Source organism: Tupaia chinensis, unplaced genomic scaffold, assembly GCF_000334495.1.
Source record: "Tupaia chinensis unplaced genomic scaffold, TupChi_1.0 Scaffold000126_2, whole genome shotgun sequence".
Taxonomy (NCBI): domain Eukaryota; kingdom Metazoa; phylum Chordata; class Mammalia; order Scandentia; family Tupaiidae; genus Tupaia; species Tupaia belangeri.
Window position 1 is genome coordinate 338612 of NW_006159594.1, and position 20868 is coordinate 359479.

The 20868-nt window shown below is 39.1% G+C and overlaps 2 gene segments (V, D, J or C); both read left to right on the top strand.

Annotated features, from left to right (window-relative positions):
* The first annotated feature begins 4374 nt into the window (after nt 1–4374).
* The window catches only part of LOC102501063 (T-cell receptor alpha chain C region-like), a 324249-nt gene continuing 307755 nt past the window's right edge, over nt 4375–20868 (top strand). Inside the window, 2 exon segments of the C gene segment in view lie at nt 4375–4415; nt 4655–4946. Coding sequence covers nt 4375–4415; nt 4655–4946 — 333 coding nt within the window.
* On the top strand, nt 12314–13120 carry LOC106734480 (T cell receptor alpha variable 12-3-like). The segment is given in 2 exon segments: nt 12314–12435; nt 12522–13120. Coding segments are annotated over 2 exon segments (441 nt in total).

Sequence of the window (20868 nt, forward strand, 5' to 3'; positions counted from 1 at the left end):
AACTAAGTTAAATGAGGTCATAGGGATTAAGGTCCTTATAAAGGGAAATATTAGAGAGCAAGCAGATATGCACTCGCTCTCTCCACACACACACACACACACTAAAGAAAGGCCATGCGATCCGTTGATTTGAACTCTCAGCCTCAGGAACTGTGGTCTCTGGCATCCTTTAGGGATCTTAGAACACATCTCCCATGGATAAGGGGGAACTACGGTACAAACAAAAGTACTTCTCCTCTATACTTCCTCTATTTATGTTGTTGTTGTTGTTGTTGTTGTTGTTATTGAGAATATCCATAGATAACTTCTTTTTCTTACAACTGAAAATAGAAATAGTCCATCTTTCACATCGGGTGGTTAAGGAAGCTGTATCCCATACGATCCACTACAGTCAAGTCCTGGTCCCCAAGGCTTGAAACCACACTTGGGTGAAAGAGGGACCAGCAGATAGTGTAATGGTTATATCACAGGACTCCCATATAATCAACCTGATTTGAGTCCCAGACCCAGTGGTTTAAAACTAACACCAGGCAAATGTGCATGTGTTCTCAAAATCCCAATAGGAGAATAAAGGAGAAGGGATTGGAGCATGGCCATCACATCTGGGGGTGAAGGGCGATTTCTTGCTTTCTGTCACTCCAGCGAGTGTGTGTTACCTATAGTAAAAATCTCTCTAAAAAAGAAGAGAGAGGGAGAAAGAAAGGAAGGAAGGAAGGAAGAGAGAAAGAGAGGAAAAAAGAAAGAGAGAGAGAAAAAAAAGAAAAACATACTGGGTGTTTATGCATGTCCCAAATCCCAAAAGGGGATGAAAGAGTTGACGTGGGAACCAGCAGTTAGCGTAATGGCTATGTCGCTGGATTCCCACGTAGTCGACCGCAGTGCGCGTCCCGGATCCGGTGGCTTACAACTCACGCCGGGCGCGTGTGCGTGCGTGCCCAAGATCCCAAGAGGAGAATGGAGGAGAAGGGATTGCTGCGTGACCATCCCCCCTGGGGGGGTGATTTCTCGCTTTCTGTCTCTCTGACTCTCTCTGTCTGGTGAGCGCACGCGCCCTATAGCGAAAACCTCTCAAAAGCAAAAAAAGAAAAAGAAAAAAAAGAAAGAGTTGACGGGACCACAGCCTATTGGGGGGATGGGTGTACTTGCTCCCTTTCCCTCTCTCTCCTCTCTCTGATGAGCACACATTCTCTCTGGTAAGGAAAAAGAAAAAGAAAAAAGGAAAGAAGGAAGGAAACAAAAAAGAAAGAAGAATTTAAAAAAGAAAAAAAGAGAAAGAAAAAGAAAGAGAATCCATCTTCGTTTTTAAGAATGATCTTATTTCATTTTATTTACCAGCTAGAGAGAGAAGGAGGGAAAGTGAGACAGTAAGCTGCCAGGTCTGGAATTTGAACCATCGTCACTTGTGTGGAAGTCCAGTGCCCCAATCATCACATCATTTGCTAATGATTGACTATCTTGATGAAAGCAAGATTTCTTTGTGAACAAACTCACTAGAATAATTTTCTGCCCTTGATCTTCTGGCATAGCAGTTCCAGTTAAAGGAGCATTTGAACAATTACATTAGAATTCACAGTAATCATATTTCTTAGGTTGTTGTAGTTTGTAGACAAAAGACATACATGAATTTTCCTAGTAACCTTAGTATTTTTTAAAATTTCTTTACATTTTACTGCTAATATCCAAGAGACTGTATTCTTGAAAGCCTGGGTGATACAGTTCCTCGTATATAAAAATGTCTTTGCAGTATCATATTCTATATGTAAAATTCATGATATGTTCTGTGGTGTAATATAGATACATTTATTTCAATAAACAAAAACAAAAATATTTTAAGTTGATGATCCAGAAATGCAGGCCATGTTTATTTCAAAGCTTAATTTCAGCCTTCTTACACTGTTAGGGGATAGATATATACTGCCAATATTCTCAAAGATCTGGGGACACTTTTAAGGCTCTTAAGAAAAATTGGAACAGCGTTCACTATTGCTGAGACTGCAACAGCAACCATGAGGACCATAGGAGGCAGTAGATACAATAGCAGTAAACTTCTCACCCTTCAGAAATAGATGAGCATCTGCAGCTTCCTGTCTTCTCTGTGCTCCCCACATTCTATTAAGAGAGTATCAGAATAATGCACATGTCTTTTCATCTAGATGTTTTGTTTTTTATTTATTTTGATTTTTGCTATCAAAAAATATTGTAGAGTCATTATCAAAGAAAGGAAATAAGTAAAAGGTTATCCATATTCCACTTGGCGGAAGGCGGCAATTCATATTAAGAAACATGCCCACCACATAATAGGAATAGACGAGATAAAAAAGATAAATGTACAGACAGAAGTAAGTCTTAACAAACCTAGACAACTGAGGAAAAAATCTACGATAAAACTAAAAGAAGAAAAGGACACTCAAGAAAATGGAAATAGGTTTCCTAGCTCTTCTAAGTCTGAGGAACACAATGAGATACAAAATAGAAACCCTGCTGAGTGAAGCAAGCCAGGCTATGAAGGAGAGACACTGTATGTCTCCACTCAATATATACTGACTGTCCACACTCTATGGCTGAAACTGAAAGATTAGAGAATATAGAAACACGGAAAATGGTTATGGATACTGAATACAGTGTGGGAAGAGGATGGAGAAGGAGGAGATTCTGAGGAAAGACATTAAGGAGAAAAATGGAGAGCAGACATTTATGGGACACAGAAATGAATTATTAACTGTTGATGAGAACATGAATAGCATCCCCAACTGGACTGGTATGAAGTATTCACATTGGAAAACTCGTTTTACAAGCAAAGTGATGTATAGCAATTGAATGTACAAAAGAATTTAAAATAAAATATACTGAACTTTAAAAATTAAACACAAACAAGCAAAACAGAAACCCTAGGCAGTAGACAGTGAAAGCTCACTAAGTCGGGATGAAGCTATGAGTCACTCTCTGATATTTGAAACTCCAAGTTACCAAATCAAATTTATTCTCTTTCAAAATTTTTGTTTATGATAGAGGACATGTGCACATGCATATGACAGAAAGAAAGAGAGAAAACAAGCACCTTCAAAACAGTCTCATCATAATGCAATCTTCTTTCTCCAGCCTTCCAGCTCAATTGCTCGGTGTATTTTCAGGCCAATCCAAGGATCTGAAATCATGGTCATGTGAAGTCCAGCATGGCAATCCAGCTTGCTACCTCTGTGTCACCAGGCTGAATCTCAAATTTATTTTTAAAAACTAAACTTTATTTCTCTAATTTCATTCTGTAAAAGTGAGGGTTTTCTATTACTCAGTTGTATTTGTTTCTTAAAGAAAAGCCAGAATATTCATTCCACTGTGTTAGTAATGTTAACATTCTTTTTCTTACCTTGTCTCCTCCTCTTTTTTCCTCTTTTTGTTTTTATCTCTACCTTTCATGTTGAGGGTTTTCTTTTAAATGCCTGTTGCTCCTGGGATGTTCATTTATACTTAGTGGGATATAAATCTAGGATTTGAACAAAGAAAGATGACTCTGGGTCCTCTGTTTTCAAATATTTTCTTCTCTTCACTCTCAACTAAGTCTAATATCTCAAAATCTTAGCTCTCTTTATTCAAAAGAAAAGTCTTTTATCTATAAAAGCAGTTATGAAGGAGTGGATATCTGACTTTTCTAGGCCAAAATGAAATATCTGAGAGTATACTGTACTTTAGATGTTATAATTTATACATTCTGCTTAAAGCCCCCTCTCTCCATCCCTTACTTCGATCTAAAGTATCAGATACCCTTATTATTGAAACTTTCTGGGCACTGAGGTTTTTGTTGGCATTTTCCTTTGTGGGCCCTTAGGATTCAACTTTCTTGTCCATTCATTTCCATTCTCAGAAATATTTCATATGTTGTCATCCATTTGTTCTGTATTACCTCTGGGACATATAACTTAAAAAAATATATTTTTTACTCTCACTTCAATGGATTCTCAGGAAGAAACAGAGAAAAATATGTCTCCAATTCATCCTGCTTAATCTATTGTAAGGCTAGCCTTTATTGATTTCCCAGAGATACTGAAAGGTGCCCAATGGCAAATTTCCTGTCTACCTTGTTCATGTCTCTACATTTTCCTAGTGTGTAGTCAGCATCCAAGAATGGGAGGGTTATTAAAAGAAATCATGACAAACAACAATCGTGTGTGGTGCTATAGCGGGGCAGCATCTCCACTCATAGTTAACCTTCAAGGTTGGCTCAGAACCTTAGGGGAAAACATCCAGTGAGAGATCAGATTGGCTGATCCACAGACAGATATTTTAACATCATGATGATGTTTACAGAGTCATTCTTAAGCCCAGAAGAGTTTCTTGAAGCAAAGATCTCATTCAGGAAGTAATTCTTTGATGATGGGCATGTTCCCTGAAGGTTTACTAATACTCCTATGGAGTCAGCTGATACGTGAGTCTTGAGGGTTTCTGATTGTTCCACAGAGAATTCTAAACGGGTGTAAATTCTGTGAGGACAGGAGGTGAGACTTTATCCAAGTCTATGAAAAGAGAGAAACAGAAGAACAAAAACTAGGAAAGGGGGGGTAACACAGAGGCGGGGACAAGGATTTAGGAGATACAGTGTCCATCCCAGCTCTAAGAAAGGAGATCTAAAGATGATCTTAACTACCTTATTTTGTCTTGGTAAATGGGTGAGCGGACAACAGCTGAATCAGAATCCTCCATCTATGTCCATCCAAGAAGGAGAGGATGTCACCATGAACTGCAGTTTCACAAGTATATTTTTCACTTTGCTATGGTACAAACAGAATCCGGGGCCAGGTCCTGTCCTCTGGATGATCTTAAATAAAGGAGGTGAATTGACCAGAAATGGAAAATTGACTGCTAAGCTTGGTGAAGCAAGAAAAGACAGCTTCATGCATATCTCAGCCTATGCCCCTGAAGATGTAGGCATCTACTTCTGTGCTGGTAGCACTGTACTCCCCAAGCACCTGCAGCCTGTTTTAAAGCTTATAGCTGAGACTCAGGCACTGTGCTGCCTCCAGTCCCTGCTTCTCTTGGCGGAAGATGTGACTATGCATGCAACCTATGTCTCCAACATTTCAGAACTGCAAACTCTCATGTATTCAAGAATTTACCTTCCAAAGAGTGTGTAAACTTTGCTTAATAAAATTCTCCTGTCAATTTTTTTTTAATGTGGATAATTAACTTGTTTTTTTAAAGAATTATTTATTTTATTTATTCATTCAGTCATTTTTATTTGATTAGAGAAAGATGGGTATGCAGAGAGAAGGAAAGTTAGAAAGCAAACCACCAGGTCTGAGACTCAAACCATAGTTGGCCATGTGGGAGTGTCCAGTGATTTAACCACCACGCCACCTGCTGACCCAATAGTTTACTTGTTTTTATCAAGATGTGAGGAAAAGTGATTCATATACAATCACAATAGAAGAGTTTATCTCTCTCTTAAAAATGGAAAGGTATCAATGAATAGAACTGAGAGTCCAGAATACACATTTGTGGCCAAGTGATTTTCAACAATGATACCAAAATGATTCGATGGGAAAAGAACCACGTTTTCAACAGAAGTACAACTGGATAGATGCATGCAAAAGAAAAAAGTTGGATCTTATCTCATGAATGTTCAAAAATCAACTCAAATTTATCAAAGACCTAAATGTAAGAGCTAAGAATATAAATACTTGCAAGAAAATATAGGTATAAATCCTGATAACTTCGGACTATGCAACAGTTCCTTGGATATGACACCAAAAGAATAGCAACCAAAGGGGAACATAGATTAATTGGACTTCAGCAAAATTAAAACCTTTGTGCATCAAAATTCACAAAGTTTTTCACAAAGGAAAGCAAAAAGACAAACCACAGAATGGAAAACTGTATTTGCAAATCATGTATCTGCCAAAGATCTAGTATCGAGAATTTATTTTTTAAAACCTCACAACTCAACAATAAAAAATACAAATTTATTTTATTTTATTTTATTTTATTATTTTTATTTTAATTTTACTGGAGAGGAACAGAGTGAGAGAAAGAGAGAGGAAGTGAGAAAGCAAGTTACCAGGTCTGGGACTTGAACCACAGTCAGCCATGTGGGAGTCCAGTGCCCTTAGCTACCACACCACCTCCCAGCCCTAAGAAATATGAATTTCAAAATAACCAAGGATTTAAATAGTTATTGCTCCAAACAAGACAAACAAATGGCTAAAAGGCAAATGAAAAGATGCCCCAAATCATCATTCATTAGAGAAATAGCAATCAAAATCACATCACATTATGATGTCCATAATTCTAAAAAAGAGAAAGAAAAGGACCAGCAGGCAGTGTAGTGGTTAAGGTGCTGGACTCCCACATGACTGACCATGGCCCAAGTCCTAGACCCAGCAACTTGAAAATCATGCTGGACTTGTGTGTGTGCCATGCATGTCCGAAATCCCAAGAGACTGGAAGAGAAGAGATTGCAGTGGGGCCGTCTACCCTGGGGGGTGATTTCTCACTTTCCCTCTCTTTGTCTGTCTTCATCTCTCCAGTGAACATATTGCCCTATGTAAAAATAAAATAAAATAAAAAACCTTAAAAATAAAAAAAGAGCGAAAGAATATTGGAAAATAATAAGTGTTGGTGAGGATGTGGGGAAATCAGAATCCTCATCCACCATTCCTAAAAATATAAAATGGTGCAGCTACTTTGGAAAACAGTTTGGCGAATCCGCAAATGGTTAAAATAGAGTTACTATTTGACCCAGAAATTGAGTCCGAGAGTCTCTACCTCAGAGGTCTGAAATACACTACATTTTGTTGCCCACACTGTGTCACACTGTCAGCACTAATTATAAGGAGCCTGGGAAAGCGAGCATGCACTTGGACAAACCTCTATAAGGAAGGTGAGTATGGAAAATGGTGACTGGGAATACGTGTTGGGTTAACTCTCCAGAAACTTCTGCCATATCATATTAACTCCTGGTTCCCCTGAACAGACTCTGACACCTTTTCATATCTTTATTACTCTTACTACCTAACAGTATGCATCAAAGAAAGCTGAAGTCTACAAGAGCTATACCGAGCTGTGTCAGACGCAGTATTAGCTTTGCGCCAGAAAACATTCTATAGGTTTTCTTCCTTACAGGTGCTCTAGGGGAAATCAAGAGCTCCGAAGAGGGATCAGTTGATATTTCTGAGGAGCAAGGGTCGACTGCTGCCGACAGTGCTGTGGGCAGATAGAGGCGGTTTCTTAAAGCGAGTGATTTTAATGTGTCACAGAGATCATCATATTCTCACATGTCAACAAGAAATTCCCTTCTCTCTCCCTATGAGTTTCACACATTCATGACACAATCCTCAAAGTCCCATGCACATTTTAATAGAAGAAATAATTTCACAGCTATCTACAGGGTGCCCAACGCAATTACACCCCATGGGAACTTACACTGTAAGTATTAACTAAACATAGCTAACTGTGTTTTCTCCTCCTTTCCCCATTCCAGTTCCACTGTAGGTAGGCTCCTACAATCCTGACTTTTTCAGTGCTTAAAATATTTTATAGAAGGCTTTTGAAGGTGTGTTTTAGTATCAAAGGTAAAGATTGCCTTATTCATTTCTCTGTGCTCCTCAGCTCCTACACAGAGAAGACAATCAATAAAAAATATTAAATGAATTAAAGGACAAGATGCTAATTAGTTCTTATATCTGTGCCTCTGTGCCACCTAGAAATACAGAAGGAAATTAATAACAGCAGCAACATAAATCTGACCTTCATGAGAACAGTACAGACTATCTTTGTAAACAGCAATAGAACATGTTATCGTTTACTGTATTGTGATGTTGTCAGACCTGTCAATCTCTCTTCATGCTTATTATAGCTTTTGTTTCTTGCTTAAGATCTGAAGAATTAGGCCACATTATCATGAAAAGGTTGGCTTGGAAACCAAGAGATAACTTTCTATCTGCTATGTATTATAACTTTTATGAAATGCAAATAGTTGTATTCACTTTGGGATCTGTTCTTCCTAGTAAGTAATTTTTTCTTAATAATCCTGAAGATCAAAAGAAAAGATTTTTAGTCTTCTTGGACTTATATACTACTTGGATTGTTTATACCCATTTTACTAAAATTAGACATTCTAGGCAATGACAAGAAAATCACATAATAACATTTATGGAGTGGAATGTAAGCAAGGCTATTCTCCAAGAGTATTAGTGAGGTAGGCCAAACTATGGTGACAAAGATATGCAAACATTCCAAAGCTTAAGGAACACAGTGTATTTATCACTGTTGAAGTGAGCGTCCCAGTCAGCAAGCAACCCTGCCTTACATGATCTTCAAGGGACCCAGGTTATCTCCTTAGGGGTTTGCCATTACATGAAGGGCCATGGTTTGGCCACTTGCCATGCCAGGTTCCATTTGCAAGCAGGTGACAGAGAGAGCAGGGAGCAGCCATGCCCAGTCCCTGAAGGATCTGACCATAAATATAGTCACTGACTCAAAGAGCTCTAGATAATAGGGCAGTCTGCTCTTCAACAATGAGACCAGTTAATAGAATCCACCAATCCACCATTGTCAAGACACGTGGATATAAGTTTTCAGCTAGTCTGCACCGGTTCATGAGACGGCAGTGTGCTATTTGAATGCCTCACATGAGAGATTAAGTGGGAGAGACTTGAATTTGAATTAGAGCCAAATGATACTTCATTTTTGGTTGGCTCATTAGCCAGATTACTATTTCCCTTTCAGGGTGCAGATGTGTGTGTGTGTGTATGTGTGTATATGTGTATGTGTGCCAAAGGAAAGAGGATTTGGGTTCAAAAAAGAAAAGGTAAGCTCAGAGCAGTCAACCCCCTTTAGCCCAGAATAACATGAGGAAGAAATTGAAGGATGGAAAAGTGTCTATGAGCGTCACTAGTGATCAGCTTCAACCGAGCTGTGAGTAGGTTACTAGAAAGGGTCAGTGACAACCAGGAACCTGGAGATTGGTCCTCGAAAAAATAAAGGGGAAGATGGAATCCATTCTGATTTATCTGCGCACCCCATGGTTCCAATGGAGAATAGTTGCTATTCTTGTGAAGATTTGATCAGCTATCACCCTCTCTAGCTGACTTTTACTTGTCCTTTTTTAAAACAGGGGTGAGCAGTGTTGACGAGGTGGAACAGAGCCTCCCATTGCTGGTGGTCCATGAGGGAAGACAGTGCAATTCTCAACTGCAGGTATGAAGTGACTAACTTTCAAACCCTACAGTGATATAAGCAGGAATAAAAAAGCTCCCACCTTCATGTTTCCATGAAGTTTCAAGTGGGATTGTGAAGAAGTCAGGAGATTAAATAATGCTTTATGTAAGGAAGAATTTCTCAGCATTATGCATTTCATGGCCACCCAACGCAGAGACTCAGCCACCTACCTCTGCACCATGGAGGCACAGTGCTTCCTAGCAATCTGAAGCCTCTTCCCAAATACAGCAGCTGAGTCACTACTGCTGTAAAATGGGGACCTTCCTAAATTGGGCAAGCCCTTCAAAATAAACTATAAAAAAAAGTAGCTCTTAGACTTGTGCCCATGTTGACAACTACTTCTGCGGGTTACTGAGTCCTAAATCAGACTGAGGCATATTTGCCTTTCATTACCTTCTCTGTGCTTTTCTACTGGATTTGGCAAAACTATTATTTTAGGGGGTCACTCATATGATGCGCACTCCATTACCATGTGAGTACGCCCATTGTAAAAAGAGAGCCTCTTTATCAGGATTGTGGCAGCAACCGGTATGTGCATTGTGCATCAGGGACCCCGTCTAACAGCTGTGGGTGTTTTATCCCCCCACTCAGAGTAGAACTCTTGAAAGTACAGTTCTTCCTGCAGCTTTTCTTGGTCGATCTACTAGCGAAGAATGAGAGGTGGGAACAAACAGGTAACATCGTCTCATTTAAAGAGAAGTCAAAGTTCTTCCTCACTTCATACTCCTCTTCATTTTAGGGTTGCTGCCTACGCTAGGTGCTTCATCAAAGTGGTGGGAGAATTTTCTCAAGATGTTGCATGTTAATTTGAATACTTAGTACCTTCAAAAAAGCTTCCTCAAATAAAGAGGTTAGATAAAGTAAGCTATGAAAAATTAACATAAACTTAGCTTAGTTATGTGATGGTATATTCATTAAATAAACTATTTCATGTGACTCTACACATTATATTTGCAAAGAGTTTGTGATGGAAGCTATTGGTTATTGAAAGCAAATATTATGTCCTTCTTACTTTACAATTTTCACTTCATTGAATTCTCAAAATAATGGATGAATTATTAGTATTATTCACAGTTAGGAGATTAGAAGGCTGACTCTGTTCCCAAGTGGTTAATGCAGGTGGATCTTACATGGCTGACCCCATGGTTCAAAGTTGCAGATACAACAGCTTGAGAATCAGACCAGGTACACGTGTTTCTGTGCCCAAAACCCTGAAAGAGGGGGAAAAATAGAGAAGAGGGAAACTTCCCAGGGGGAATGCTCCCTCTTTCTCCATCCTTCTCTGACAAGTGTACACATCCTCTAGGAGAAAAAAAAAAAAGATTAGGAAATGTTCATCCAAAAGATTAAGTTGTGCCCTCAAGACAAACAACTAATAGAACCCGAAATCAGGTCTATCCAATTCCAAAAGATATGCTTCCTTCATTACATGCCAAAAGTCAAACATCAGAGGGGGAACACATTATCCACAGTATGATCACAATTATGTACCAAAAATGTATACAAAACATTGAAATGACATAGGTTTAATATGTCAATAAAATAACATATTTTGTAACAACACATGAAAAAAAATAACACCAAAATGTTTGCAATGGTATTAGTTGAATTTGGGTGATGGACTTAAGACTGTTTATTGTTTTTTCTGCCCTATAATATGTGATATTGTCCGAATTGCCTCCTAGAGCTCAATAATAAAGCATTATATTAGAAATTAAAAAGTACAATATGCTTCATTTTTCTTTGTGTGTGTGTGATTGTGTGTGTGTATATGTGTGTGCATGTGTTTTCTTTAAACAGGGTCTCACTATGTCATCATCCTTCTGCCTCAGCCTCCCATGAGGATGTGACTACTGGCATGGGCCACCTCTTCCAGCTTTTTTTTTTCCTTTAGAGTAGTAATAAAGAGCCAGGCTTCCCATGTGACCCTGGCCTGCCTAGCTGCAGCATACAACATGCATTAATTACCATGGCTGAGCCTCATTTCATTTTAAATACCAAAATCCAAGTAAGGTGAAATTGGCTTATGTGATTATTATCTGGCACATTTTAGCTGACTTAAAATGAGGCATACACACGAACATATATGACTAAATAAAAAAGCTTTAAAACAAGATTCTTATTGCTAGCCATTTAAATCACTGACGACTAATGCTCCCTTAAACTAGAAATGTGTCAGAATTACAAGGAGGGTATTTATCAGATAATTTATTTTAACGACTGTCCTGTAAGTGGAGTGCCTTAGAACCCCATGTCCGTGCAGTAGAGCAAACTGCGGTAAAGTCAACTCAGGCTTGTAAGTGTGTTGGGTAATTCATTGTAAATTGAGCACAGTTTAGGTTTTACTGCCTGGAAAATGAGGAGATAGTATAAGAAAAGGGCAGGTGATCATTCAAATAAGAGGGGAAGAAATGGCATAAAAATTAGTAGACTATCTCCTGTCATTTTTGAGCCAGCAAACACCTCTGATGCCTTTCATTTCTTCTCTCCTTTTCTACCTACATCAAAACCCAGAAACCAGGTAGTAGAGACGGGAATAGGATCTGACTTTCATTTATTGAGGGCTACAGAATAAAATCGGAAATCCTGTGTAAGTCCTCCCAGAGTTCTGGCTCAGGGATATGAAGACCTTACAATTTAGAACCCAGAGATCAGCTCTCCGTGAAGGGAATGTGCAGCTGGAATGGAGAAAGCTTCTTTTTCCCTCTTTCTTATTTTCTACTGTAACCAGAATCAAACAGAATTTGCATCTCAGAAGACTAACGTCTCTATGAAATAATATGTATTCTAAAACTGACATTCATTCGTGTAAAAGAAAACAAAAGTAAATTAAAGGAATATCTGTAACTACGACCTACAGAAATTGTCACTTAACTGTTTTTAGTATGTCACTTTCTGTTTCACCTGAGTTCATGATGACGAACAAAACAAATCTAGCAGGATGTGGAGAATTCAACTTATTCCAAATAAAGAACAAGCGCTACTCAAAGTCACCACAAAATGAGGTGTTTCTTCAAAGGGTCTATGTGGTTACATTAAGCCCCTCCCACTTCTGACCTGTGAGTCATAAGAACCTGCTAGAAAACTCCTCGCAGCGCCTTCACTGTAAGATGCTTTCAGTGTGAAGTAAGCCACTGAATAATGCAAGATCATCAAGCAGGAAGCAAGAAGAAACAATGAACAGCAAGTTTATCCTCACTTCACTCCTAGCACTGGCCCTTCCAGGTAATATCCCTGTCCTGCACCCCAAGCTGCCCACCCAGAAGACGCAGCTAGTGTGACACTGTGCTGACCTGTGTCTTATGTTTCAGGGCCCAGGAGAGCAGACTGGATCAGACCCCAAGAGACAGAAGTATTTCAGACAGAAGGGAAGAATGTAAACTTCCTTTGCACTTACAGTGCTTCATCCACAAAAGCTGTTGATCTCTACTGGTTTCGACAGTATCCAAATCAGGCACCAGAATATATTCTCTACAGAGGATGGGGACACTCTGGAAAAGGAGATGCCAGTTTTGCCGCAGAAAGGTTTTATTCGAAGAGTACAGCAAATTCGGTAAACCTGTACATCAGAAACGTGGTTCCCGCGGATGCTGCTCTGTACTATTGTGCGCTGAGAGTGGCACAAAGAGAACCCATCATAGGGGAGCCGTACAAGAACCCCGTGCACAGCAGGGAGAAGGCGGAACACCCAAAACCACACTGACTTTTTTTTTTCTGCAGAAGACGTCATGGCAGTTAGGAGACAATGAATCAGGAGAATTCTGCTCTAGCTATACAGGAGTAATAGCCATACAAATGTAGGCATATAGCTTAAGCGTTTATATTTCAGTGTTCTGAAATTAGAGATAATAACTCCACTTTTTAAGCTGTTATGAGACATAACTTTAACACTTGGCTGAAGTGCCTGGCATGTCCTAGATACTCAGCAAATGGTATGAATCTTTTTTCTTTCTTTCTTTCTTTCTCTTAATAACTACTTTAGCCTCAAAGGCCCTTTCTCTTATGATCTGAAAATCTGCTATGTATCCCAATGTAAAAATAATAATAATTGAAATCCTAAAAATGTACATCCAGCATCTGCAGAAGGCTTCTTTGCCCAGGAACCCTGGTCACCATGCTAGGCTTTGAAGTGCGTGCTCAGTACGTTCAACAATCAGAGGGCAACAAGGCCCTGAGGCACTCTCATGGCAGAGGCACCTGGGAACTTCTCAGGTTGTGAATAAGAACGGGGTTGGGAGGTGGTCCTTCTTAAGAGAAAGAGGCTCAGCACTAGGGGATGCTGGGGGAGAGAGAGAGAATTGCTTGGATGACTTTGCCTTCCCAGATGGAGGCGAGCAGTAGAATTCTCTCACCACTCAGGCCGGGCCACCTGCCACCTATTGTTCTGACTCAAGTCACGCTTTCTGACTGACTCCTACCATTCAGCCAGGATCTGAGCAGAGCCTAGAGCTTTGTTTGCACTGGGTTAGAGGAGATGTAAAAGAGGCAGGAAGATTTAGAGCCTCATTCAGCGCAGTCTGTGACAGAGCCAGCACCATCTGGTTTCTAGGCCAGAAATCTCTGGGTCCAGCCTTCGCAGTGCATCCCACACCAGCCATCCTACCTGCTGGGTAACGGCAGTAGTCTCTAAGGGAGGATTGGAGAAAAGGCAGCAAAGCAGACTTTAATGTTTTCTCCTACAAAAAGGGACTGGGCGTGGGGGTTGAAAATACTGTGATTAGGAAAGAATTTCCAAAAATCTGCTTAAAGCTAACTTAGTGAGAAGTTATTCAGGAAGATGTAAAATAATTTAAGGAGAGTAATATATAACCCATTCCTTAGTTTCAGTTTTTAAAAAATTATTCCATATCCTATTGATAAACTGGTTATCAGTTTTTTAAAAATTATTCCATATCCTATTGATAAACTGGTTACATAGTGAACAACTTGGAAAGGGATTTTAAGATTTGTTAAACAGTTCAGACTTTTGATTCTGTCTCAGAATTTATACTAAGTACTAATTTTAAGAAGGAAATAAACTCCTAGGCAAGAAAATACTCTGGTAGAAAAATTTCAACCACTTAGAGAAATTTGTTTAACAACCTGATTACATTCTCTATAGCCATGTAACTACGCTATGCTCATACTCACATCAGTGATTGAAGCACACAGATAAAAGTACAAGGCTTGCTACAAAAATTAAAATAGGAATTTGTTGAAGGTACTGTATTTTTCAGTATTTTAGTTTTTATTTATAAAAGATTCTTAGCTATAAATTTTACAGCTAGTGTTAAGTAATGGAAGACACTTCTCAATCTTCTCTTAGACCTTGGGTGCCAGCTTTACGGTTCACTGACCCTCCCAAAAGTCCTCTCGCTTAGTTCTTCTCCCAGACCTGCTTCCAGAGTCACTACTGAATTGTTCTTTGTGTCTCAGACCCATCTTCCATATGGGGACATAAGAAAGAGCTGCCTTCAAATCTTTTCCCTCTATAATAGACTCAAGTGGAAGACCAAAAGCTGATTATACTAAAAACCCAGAAACTTCCATTGACATCTCATGGGACACCATGTCCAGTTTCAAAGAGGAAAGATTTAGTAAGCTATATCCTCACATTGAATTTAGTCTTACAACTATTTAAAAGCATATGACTATAAATTTCAGTGGATTTAAAAATATGCGAGTCAAAAATAAATGCCTTTTCATTTTTAAAAAATGGCAAGTGACCAAGAGGAAGGCTCTCTTCATAGAAGTCTTATCTCCTATGCAAATATGAGTTTATGGATGCTTACACAAATTAACATTCACTTGTCCTGTTCTTATGGTTATCGAAAAAATAGATGACAAAAACCCCTTTCCCTCATATTTGAACATTTTTCAGCACTATGATCATTGTTGCCAATTTTTCCCTTCACTCCTTTCTCTCCAGTCAGAGAAGCATATCTCTATTTAGAATGTCGACAGTGGAGAGTCAGACCTGGTATTTGTTCTGTAACAGGAACCAAAGCACACATTAGCCTGAGATAACTACAGAGAGTCGGGACATGCTGGACAGCTGGCACATTGTACTCAGACACCCTGTTCCCAGCTCTGTGGCTGTAGCGTCAAGTAACTCCAGTGCTCTGTGTGAAATTGGTTGTGCACACAGAGCACAACTGAGCCCTGGGCTTTGTGAGAATAAGACTATTTTTTTCTCCCTCAGAGAATATGAGACCTATCAATATGTGCAGCTCTGGCCTTCTGGGAACAATTGTGGGCTCCATCTTCCTCAGCAGGGACTGAGCAACCCACAAGGCCCCGAGATGAGAAGATGCATTGAGCCAGGGAGAATAAAGGAGAGTTTTCCAAACCAGTGTATACTTTAAAAATATATATTACTCATTTTTTTCCACAAGAGAAAGAAAGAGGAATGGGCATACCCAACAGGGACTTTATCCTGTGACCCACTAAGCCTCCCAATGTGGAGAGACACAAACATTGGGACACAGACTCAGGACCTTCCCATGTGCCTCAGCTTTGCAGAGCATTTACTGTTGCACCACTGTGGCTGCCCCAGGCTACGCTCTCTTCAGTTGTCAGGGCAATCTCCTTAGGACATGGGAGTTCTAATCAGAGCTGTTAAGAATCGTCTCACTGTATGTCACAAATTAAATCTGTCCTATTGCCTGTTGTTATTGCTTCCTCTGCAGGATTCGGCAGTACCCATAGTGTCATTCAGTCCCATCCTGAGATATTTACACAAGAAGAGTTTGTGGCCCTGAACTACAAATAATTTGCAAGTAATCAAACTTATCCTTTTTCCTGATTTGGGAGATGTTCTAGTGGGAAGATATTTTTTTATTTCTCAAAGTTCAGGAACCTCCAGAAGAGCAAAATATGGTTTCTTGTGAGTTTGTAAAAGAAGCCATGACCTCATTAGCATTATTTCTACGATGAAGTCAAAAGACTCAGGACTTCCATTGTATGAGGAAAAATAAAAACTTTAAGACCCAAACCTCAACCTCAGCAAGCTCTGTGGCACTGTGATAATACACTGCTTTGAACCAGATCCCACATGGCCACCATGGTTCAAATCCCCAGCCTAGTCAGACTGAAAGACACTGGGCACATGCACAAGTGCCCATGAGCCAATGATTCTGAAGGACTGGAGGAAGAGGATTGAGGGGTGACCATAGCTGGTGGAGGGTGTTCCTTTCTCTTTCACTCTCAAGTGCATACACAGGTGTTCTATCATGAATAAAGAAAATGAAACAAAACAAAAACCTCAGAGCTTGTACCCAGGAATCTTAGACTCTAAACGGAGAAGACAATTAGAAACTGTGGGCAACAAAACTGGAGTATGGAAGAAGAGATGAGTGACTGTGTTGCAGAGAAAACCACATCAAACTGCATTCTTTGAACAATGCTTTCAGCCTACACTCCTTAAACTGACTCTCACTGTTAAATCCTGGCAGGTAAAAGAACAGTACTTTCTTTGAATCTAATTATTTTTCTTCTGAACTTTTTAATATATGCTTCAAATTATAAAAACAATATTCCTCATTGTAATAAATGAAATTATTAAAAAATGAGGAAAAAGTTAATTCTTATTCACCCACTCTCTTCCTCTTCCACCCCTACTGACATAAACAATGTTAATAAATTGGTGTCTGTTCCCAACATTCTCCCTCCATTTGTAAACATGGGAAAACATATTTCCTAAGTGAAATAAAACATCTTTTCAAGAGTGTCTTTGTCCATTTCCTTTTAGATTACTTATTTCATGTTAATAAAATGTATACTAGAAATGTCAAATTGTTCTACCATTTCGCCAGTCTATTTGACTTCTCACTTTGTTTATACTATGTGGCTAGGTATTTTTTACCTTTGAATATACTGTAAATTTTATATAGTCAAATATGCCTATCTCCATTAAAGCTTCTAGATTTCTACTTACTTTAGACTATTTCCCATCATCTAAGTACATATAAATATTCTGAGATTTTTAGCCAATAGGTTTTATCATTTTATTATTGCCAAGAAGTACATGTGCTTGCCAGAGAGAGATAGAGAAAAGGGTAAGAGGGAGAGGATAAAAGCACCCTCCAGTAAGACATTGTCATGCCACAATCCCTCCTCCTCTATTTCTCCATACTACTGGTATTTTAAGCACACACACACACACACATGCACCCAGCATGTTTTTCAAGCTGCTGGAGCTGGAATTCAAATTACAGTGGGCCATGTGGGATCCAGCTCCTTTAACCACTAGGAAACAGGACTAGCCCTATCATTTTGTTTTTACAATAAGATCTTTCCACCACCCAAAAATTACTTTATATATGCAATTATTTTTCACGACTAGCCCGATCATTTTGTTTTTTACAATAAGATCTTTCCACCATAAGAAAATTACTTTATATATGCAATTATTTTTCACTATTACAATATCTTTATCTATGTTATAACAAATGGTATAAGTCTATATTAAGAATTATAAAAGATTACAAAAAATATTATGAAAGGATTTTATATATGACTCTGAGGCGGCCATGAAGCAATGGCCCAGATCATTTTGTTTTTTACAATAAGATCTTTCCACCATAAGAAAATTACTTTATATATGCAATTATTTTTCACTATTACAATATCTTTATCTATGTTATAACAAATGGTATAAGTCTATATTAAGAATTATAAAAGATTACAAAAAATATTATGAAAGGATTTTATATATGACTCTGAGGCGGCCATGAAGCAATGGCCCACACTACTCAGTGCTGAAGCACAATCTAAACATCTACAGATAACCTATGGGCCCCAAAATTTATGGAAATTTTTAGATGATAAATGTGAGCTCTGATATTGTATCCTTAGGGCCCATGTGCCAAAAACAAATCATGCAAAAAATATTCTGTAGTCCAATTGGTAGGCATCGGAGCAATTATAGATAAAACAAGAGGACTCTCTATAGGGAATCGCTGGGCAATTTTAACTAATGAAAGCACATGGCAACCTATCTCCTTCTCTGATTGTGGGAACAGGAGAGGAGAATGGCTCTGCCTCCAAATTATATGGAATCCTGATGTCTCACAAGGCTGGTTCCCTAATGTCAACCCCCAAAAAACATAACATCTGGTACTTGGGGAAAGGTCATTTTTGTTGAGAAGAACAACAGAATTTTAAAATTTTTCCTGTAATAGGACTTCCTATACCTTACCTATCACCAACATATAGTACAACACTAAAGTCATTAAAAAGGTAAATTTACTTCCTATAAACAAATCCTATGATACTCTGGACATTGAAGATCAGATGTTCCCTGAACTTGATGTTTATACTCCTGCTCGGGATGTTACACCTATGGAAAGAATCTGGCCAGAGGAAAAACTAAATTTGCTAGACTCTGAACTGGTATCAATCTTACAGTCATCTAATGAAATTTACTACAAAGTTTAAGTAACTATCAATATGGAAGGTAAACATATTGTGAGTCTGACCAAAGAATATGATACATGTTAAGGCTTCTTTGGTTAGTTAAGCCATTTAATGCCCACTAACTGTTTACACTATTATTGGATACATAATCTTCACAGCTTTTATAATAGTTGTTAGTGCATTTTCATTGTACATCATCTGTAACTGCTATGCCAGGTACAGGAAGAGGAAGAAGGAAAAATTGAAGATCCAGATTGTGATAGCTTGCAACATATATTACTCTAAACTTTGAGGCCTGACTCTTTCCTTTGCCCAGAGACAATTGGCTATTGAACCAGTCAGACATGTCCTCTTCCCCCGGACTCTACTGCCTATAACAGTGACTACTCCTAGGAATGAACCTTCCTAGTCCCATGGCACTTGACTACTAAAAATCAACCATTTGTTCCTGTCAACTTTGTAGTCTACACATGCATTCAGAGGAATGATATTTGGGCAACAGGGATAACTGAGGACAGAAGTCTGACTGTTTTTTTTCTATTTCCAAAATCCCTTCCAAAGGGCCTAGAATGAGTCATGTTCACAAACATTAACAGACTATTTTGCCCCCTTTGATAACAGAACTCTTCCTACATCCTATTCCTGACATAGTATTCTTGCAGTGAGTGAGTCACACATTAACAATTTTTTAGCAGACAAACATTAACAGATCACTTTAACTCATTGATAACAGGACTCTTCCTACATACTGTCCTTGGGACAGTATCTTGTGATGTATACAAAGGCCCTACGGATGCCTTCCCAAAACACCGTCCTTCCTTTCCAATCCCCAACCTAAGAATTGTAGGACATACCTATGGCCAACAAGCCCCCATTTCCAGATGTCCTGCCTTTTTGGGCCAGACCAATTAAAAAAAGTCTTCTCACTAAATTCCAAATCTTGTTTCTCACTCTAAAAATCAAATAAAAGTAATCTTTGGATCTGATCACCCCCAAGAAATGCTTATTTGCCTTTTCTCTAGGCCTGGTCACACATACTCATGTTTAGAAATAAACCACATTGGGACCAGCTGTTAGCATAATGGTTATGTCCTTGGACTCCCATGTAGTTGACCACGGTTCAAGTTCTGGACCTGGTGGCTTAAACTCATGCCAGGCGTGTGTGCGTGTGTGCCCAAGATCCCAAGAGGAGAATGGAGAAGAAGGGATTGCGGCGTGGCCATCCCCTCTGGGGGGTGATTTCTTGCTTTCTGTCTCTCTGTCTCTCTCTGTCTTTCTGACAAGTGCACACGCCCTATAGAAATAAACCACATTAATTATTTCTGCAGAGTTGGTTATTTCCATCTACAGAATTAACCTGCCTCTATGCATTACAAAATAGTATAATCATTACAATTGGTGGCTGGTGAAAATAGTTACTAAATTCTCTAGTGCTATTTTAAAAGGAGAAATTCTCAGCTACTCCACTGAGGTGAAAGAGGCCAATCAGTTTAACTGACATTAACAGAATAGATATTGTAAGGGGAACTGGAAGGACAAACAGGCGAACTTGGTGGGGTGGTGGGGGGGGGAGAAATAAGGACCTTGTAAAGAAGAAGGAAGTTTCTTAACTTATCCCACCCAACTCCCTTTCTGTATGACTAGGGTGCCTAATCCAGCTTCTACTCACTGCATTATGTCGAGAAACAAAGATATCAAATGCAGTAGAAAAACTATAGAGAAAAAGAAGATGGAGTAGCATACATCCCCATCTTTTATTGAGACCATTTTCCATGAACTTCTCTCGGATTTAATTAACCTGTCTATTCTTGAATCAACTTGCCTACCCCCAGCCCTGTACCAAACAGCTACCACCTGGTAGAAGGCACTAGCAGTAAATGGCTGTGTATTGGTCTAAGTGTGAGCTTGATGAAAAGGAGGAGTTTAAGCCTGAGGTCAACCACCCACTCTAGAACACAGTGCAGCTGGAGGACACTGTAGCCTTCTGAAAAAAACCACTAGCACTCCATCCTGAAAAAGCACCTATTTGAATATCTGCCACTGAGACGGAATCCCTGGCCAGGCAGAGATAAGAACTAACAAAAAGGGGAAGGATCCTCTCCACCGGAAAATGGAGCTGTTCACATAAAACAGGAGAGGTCGGAACAACAAAGGAGACCAACCTACTTAGTCCAGGAGGGAGTAAAAGGAGATTCCTTTATCCTCTGCCATGCCTTGCTCAGCTACTAAGAGATGAAGAAGGGTAAAATCTGAAAGAGCAGC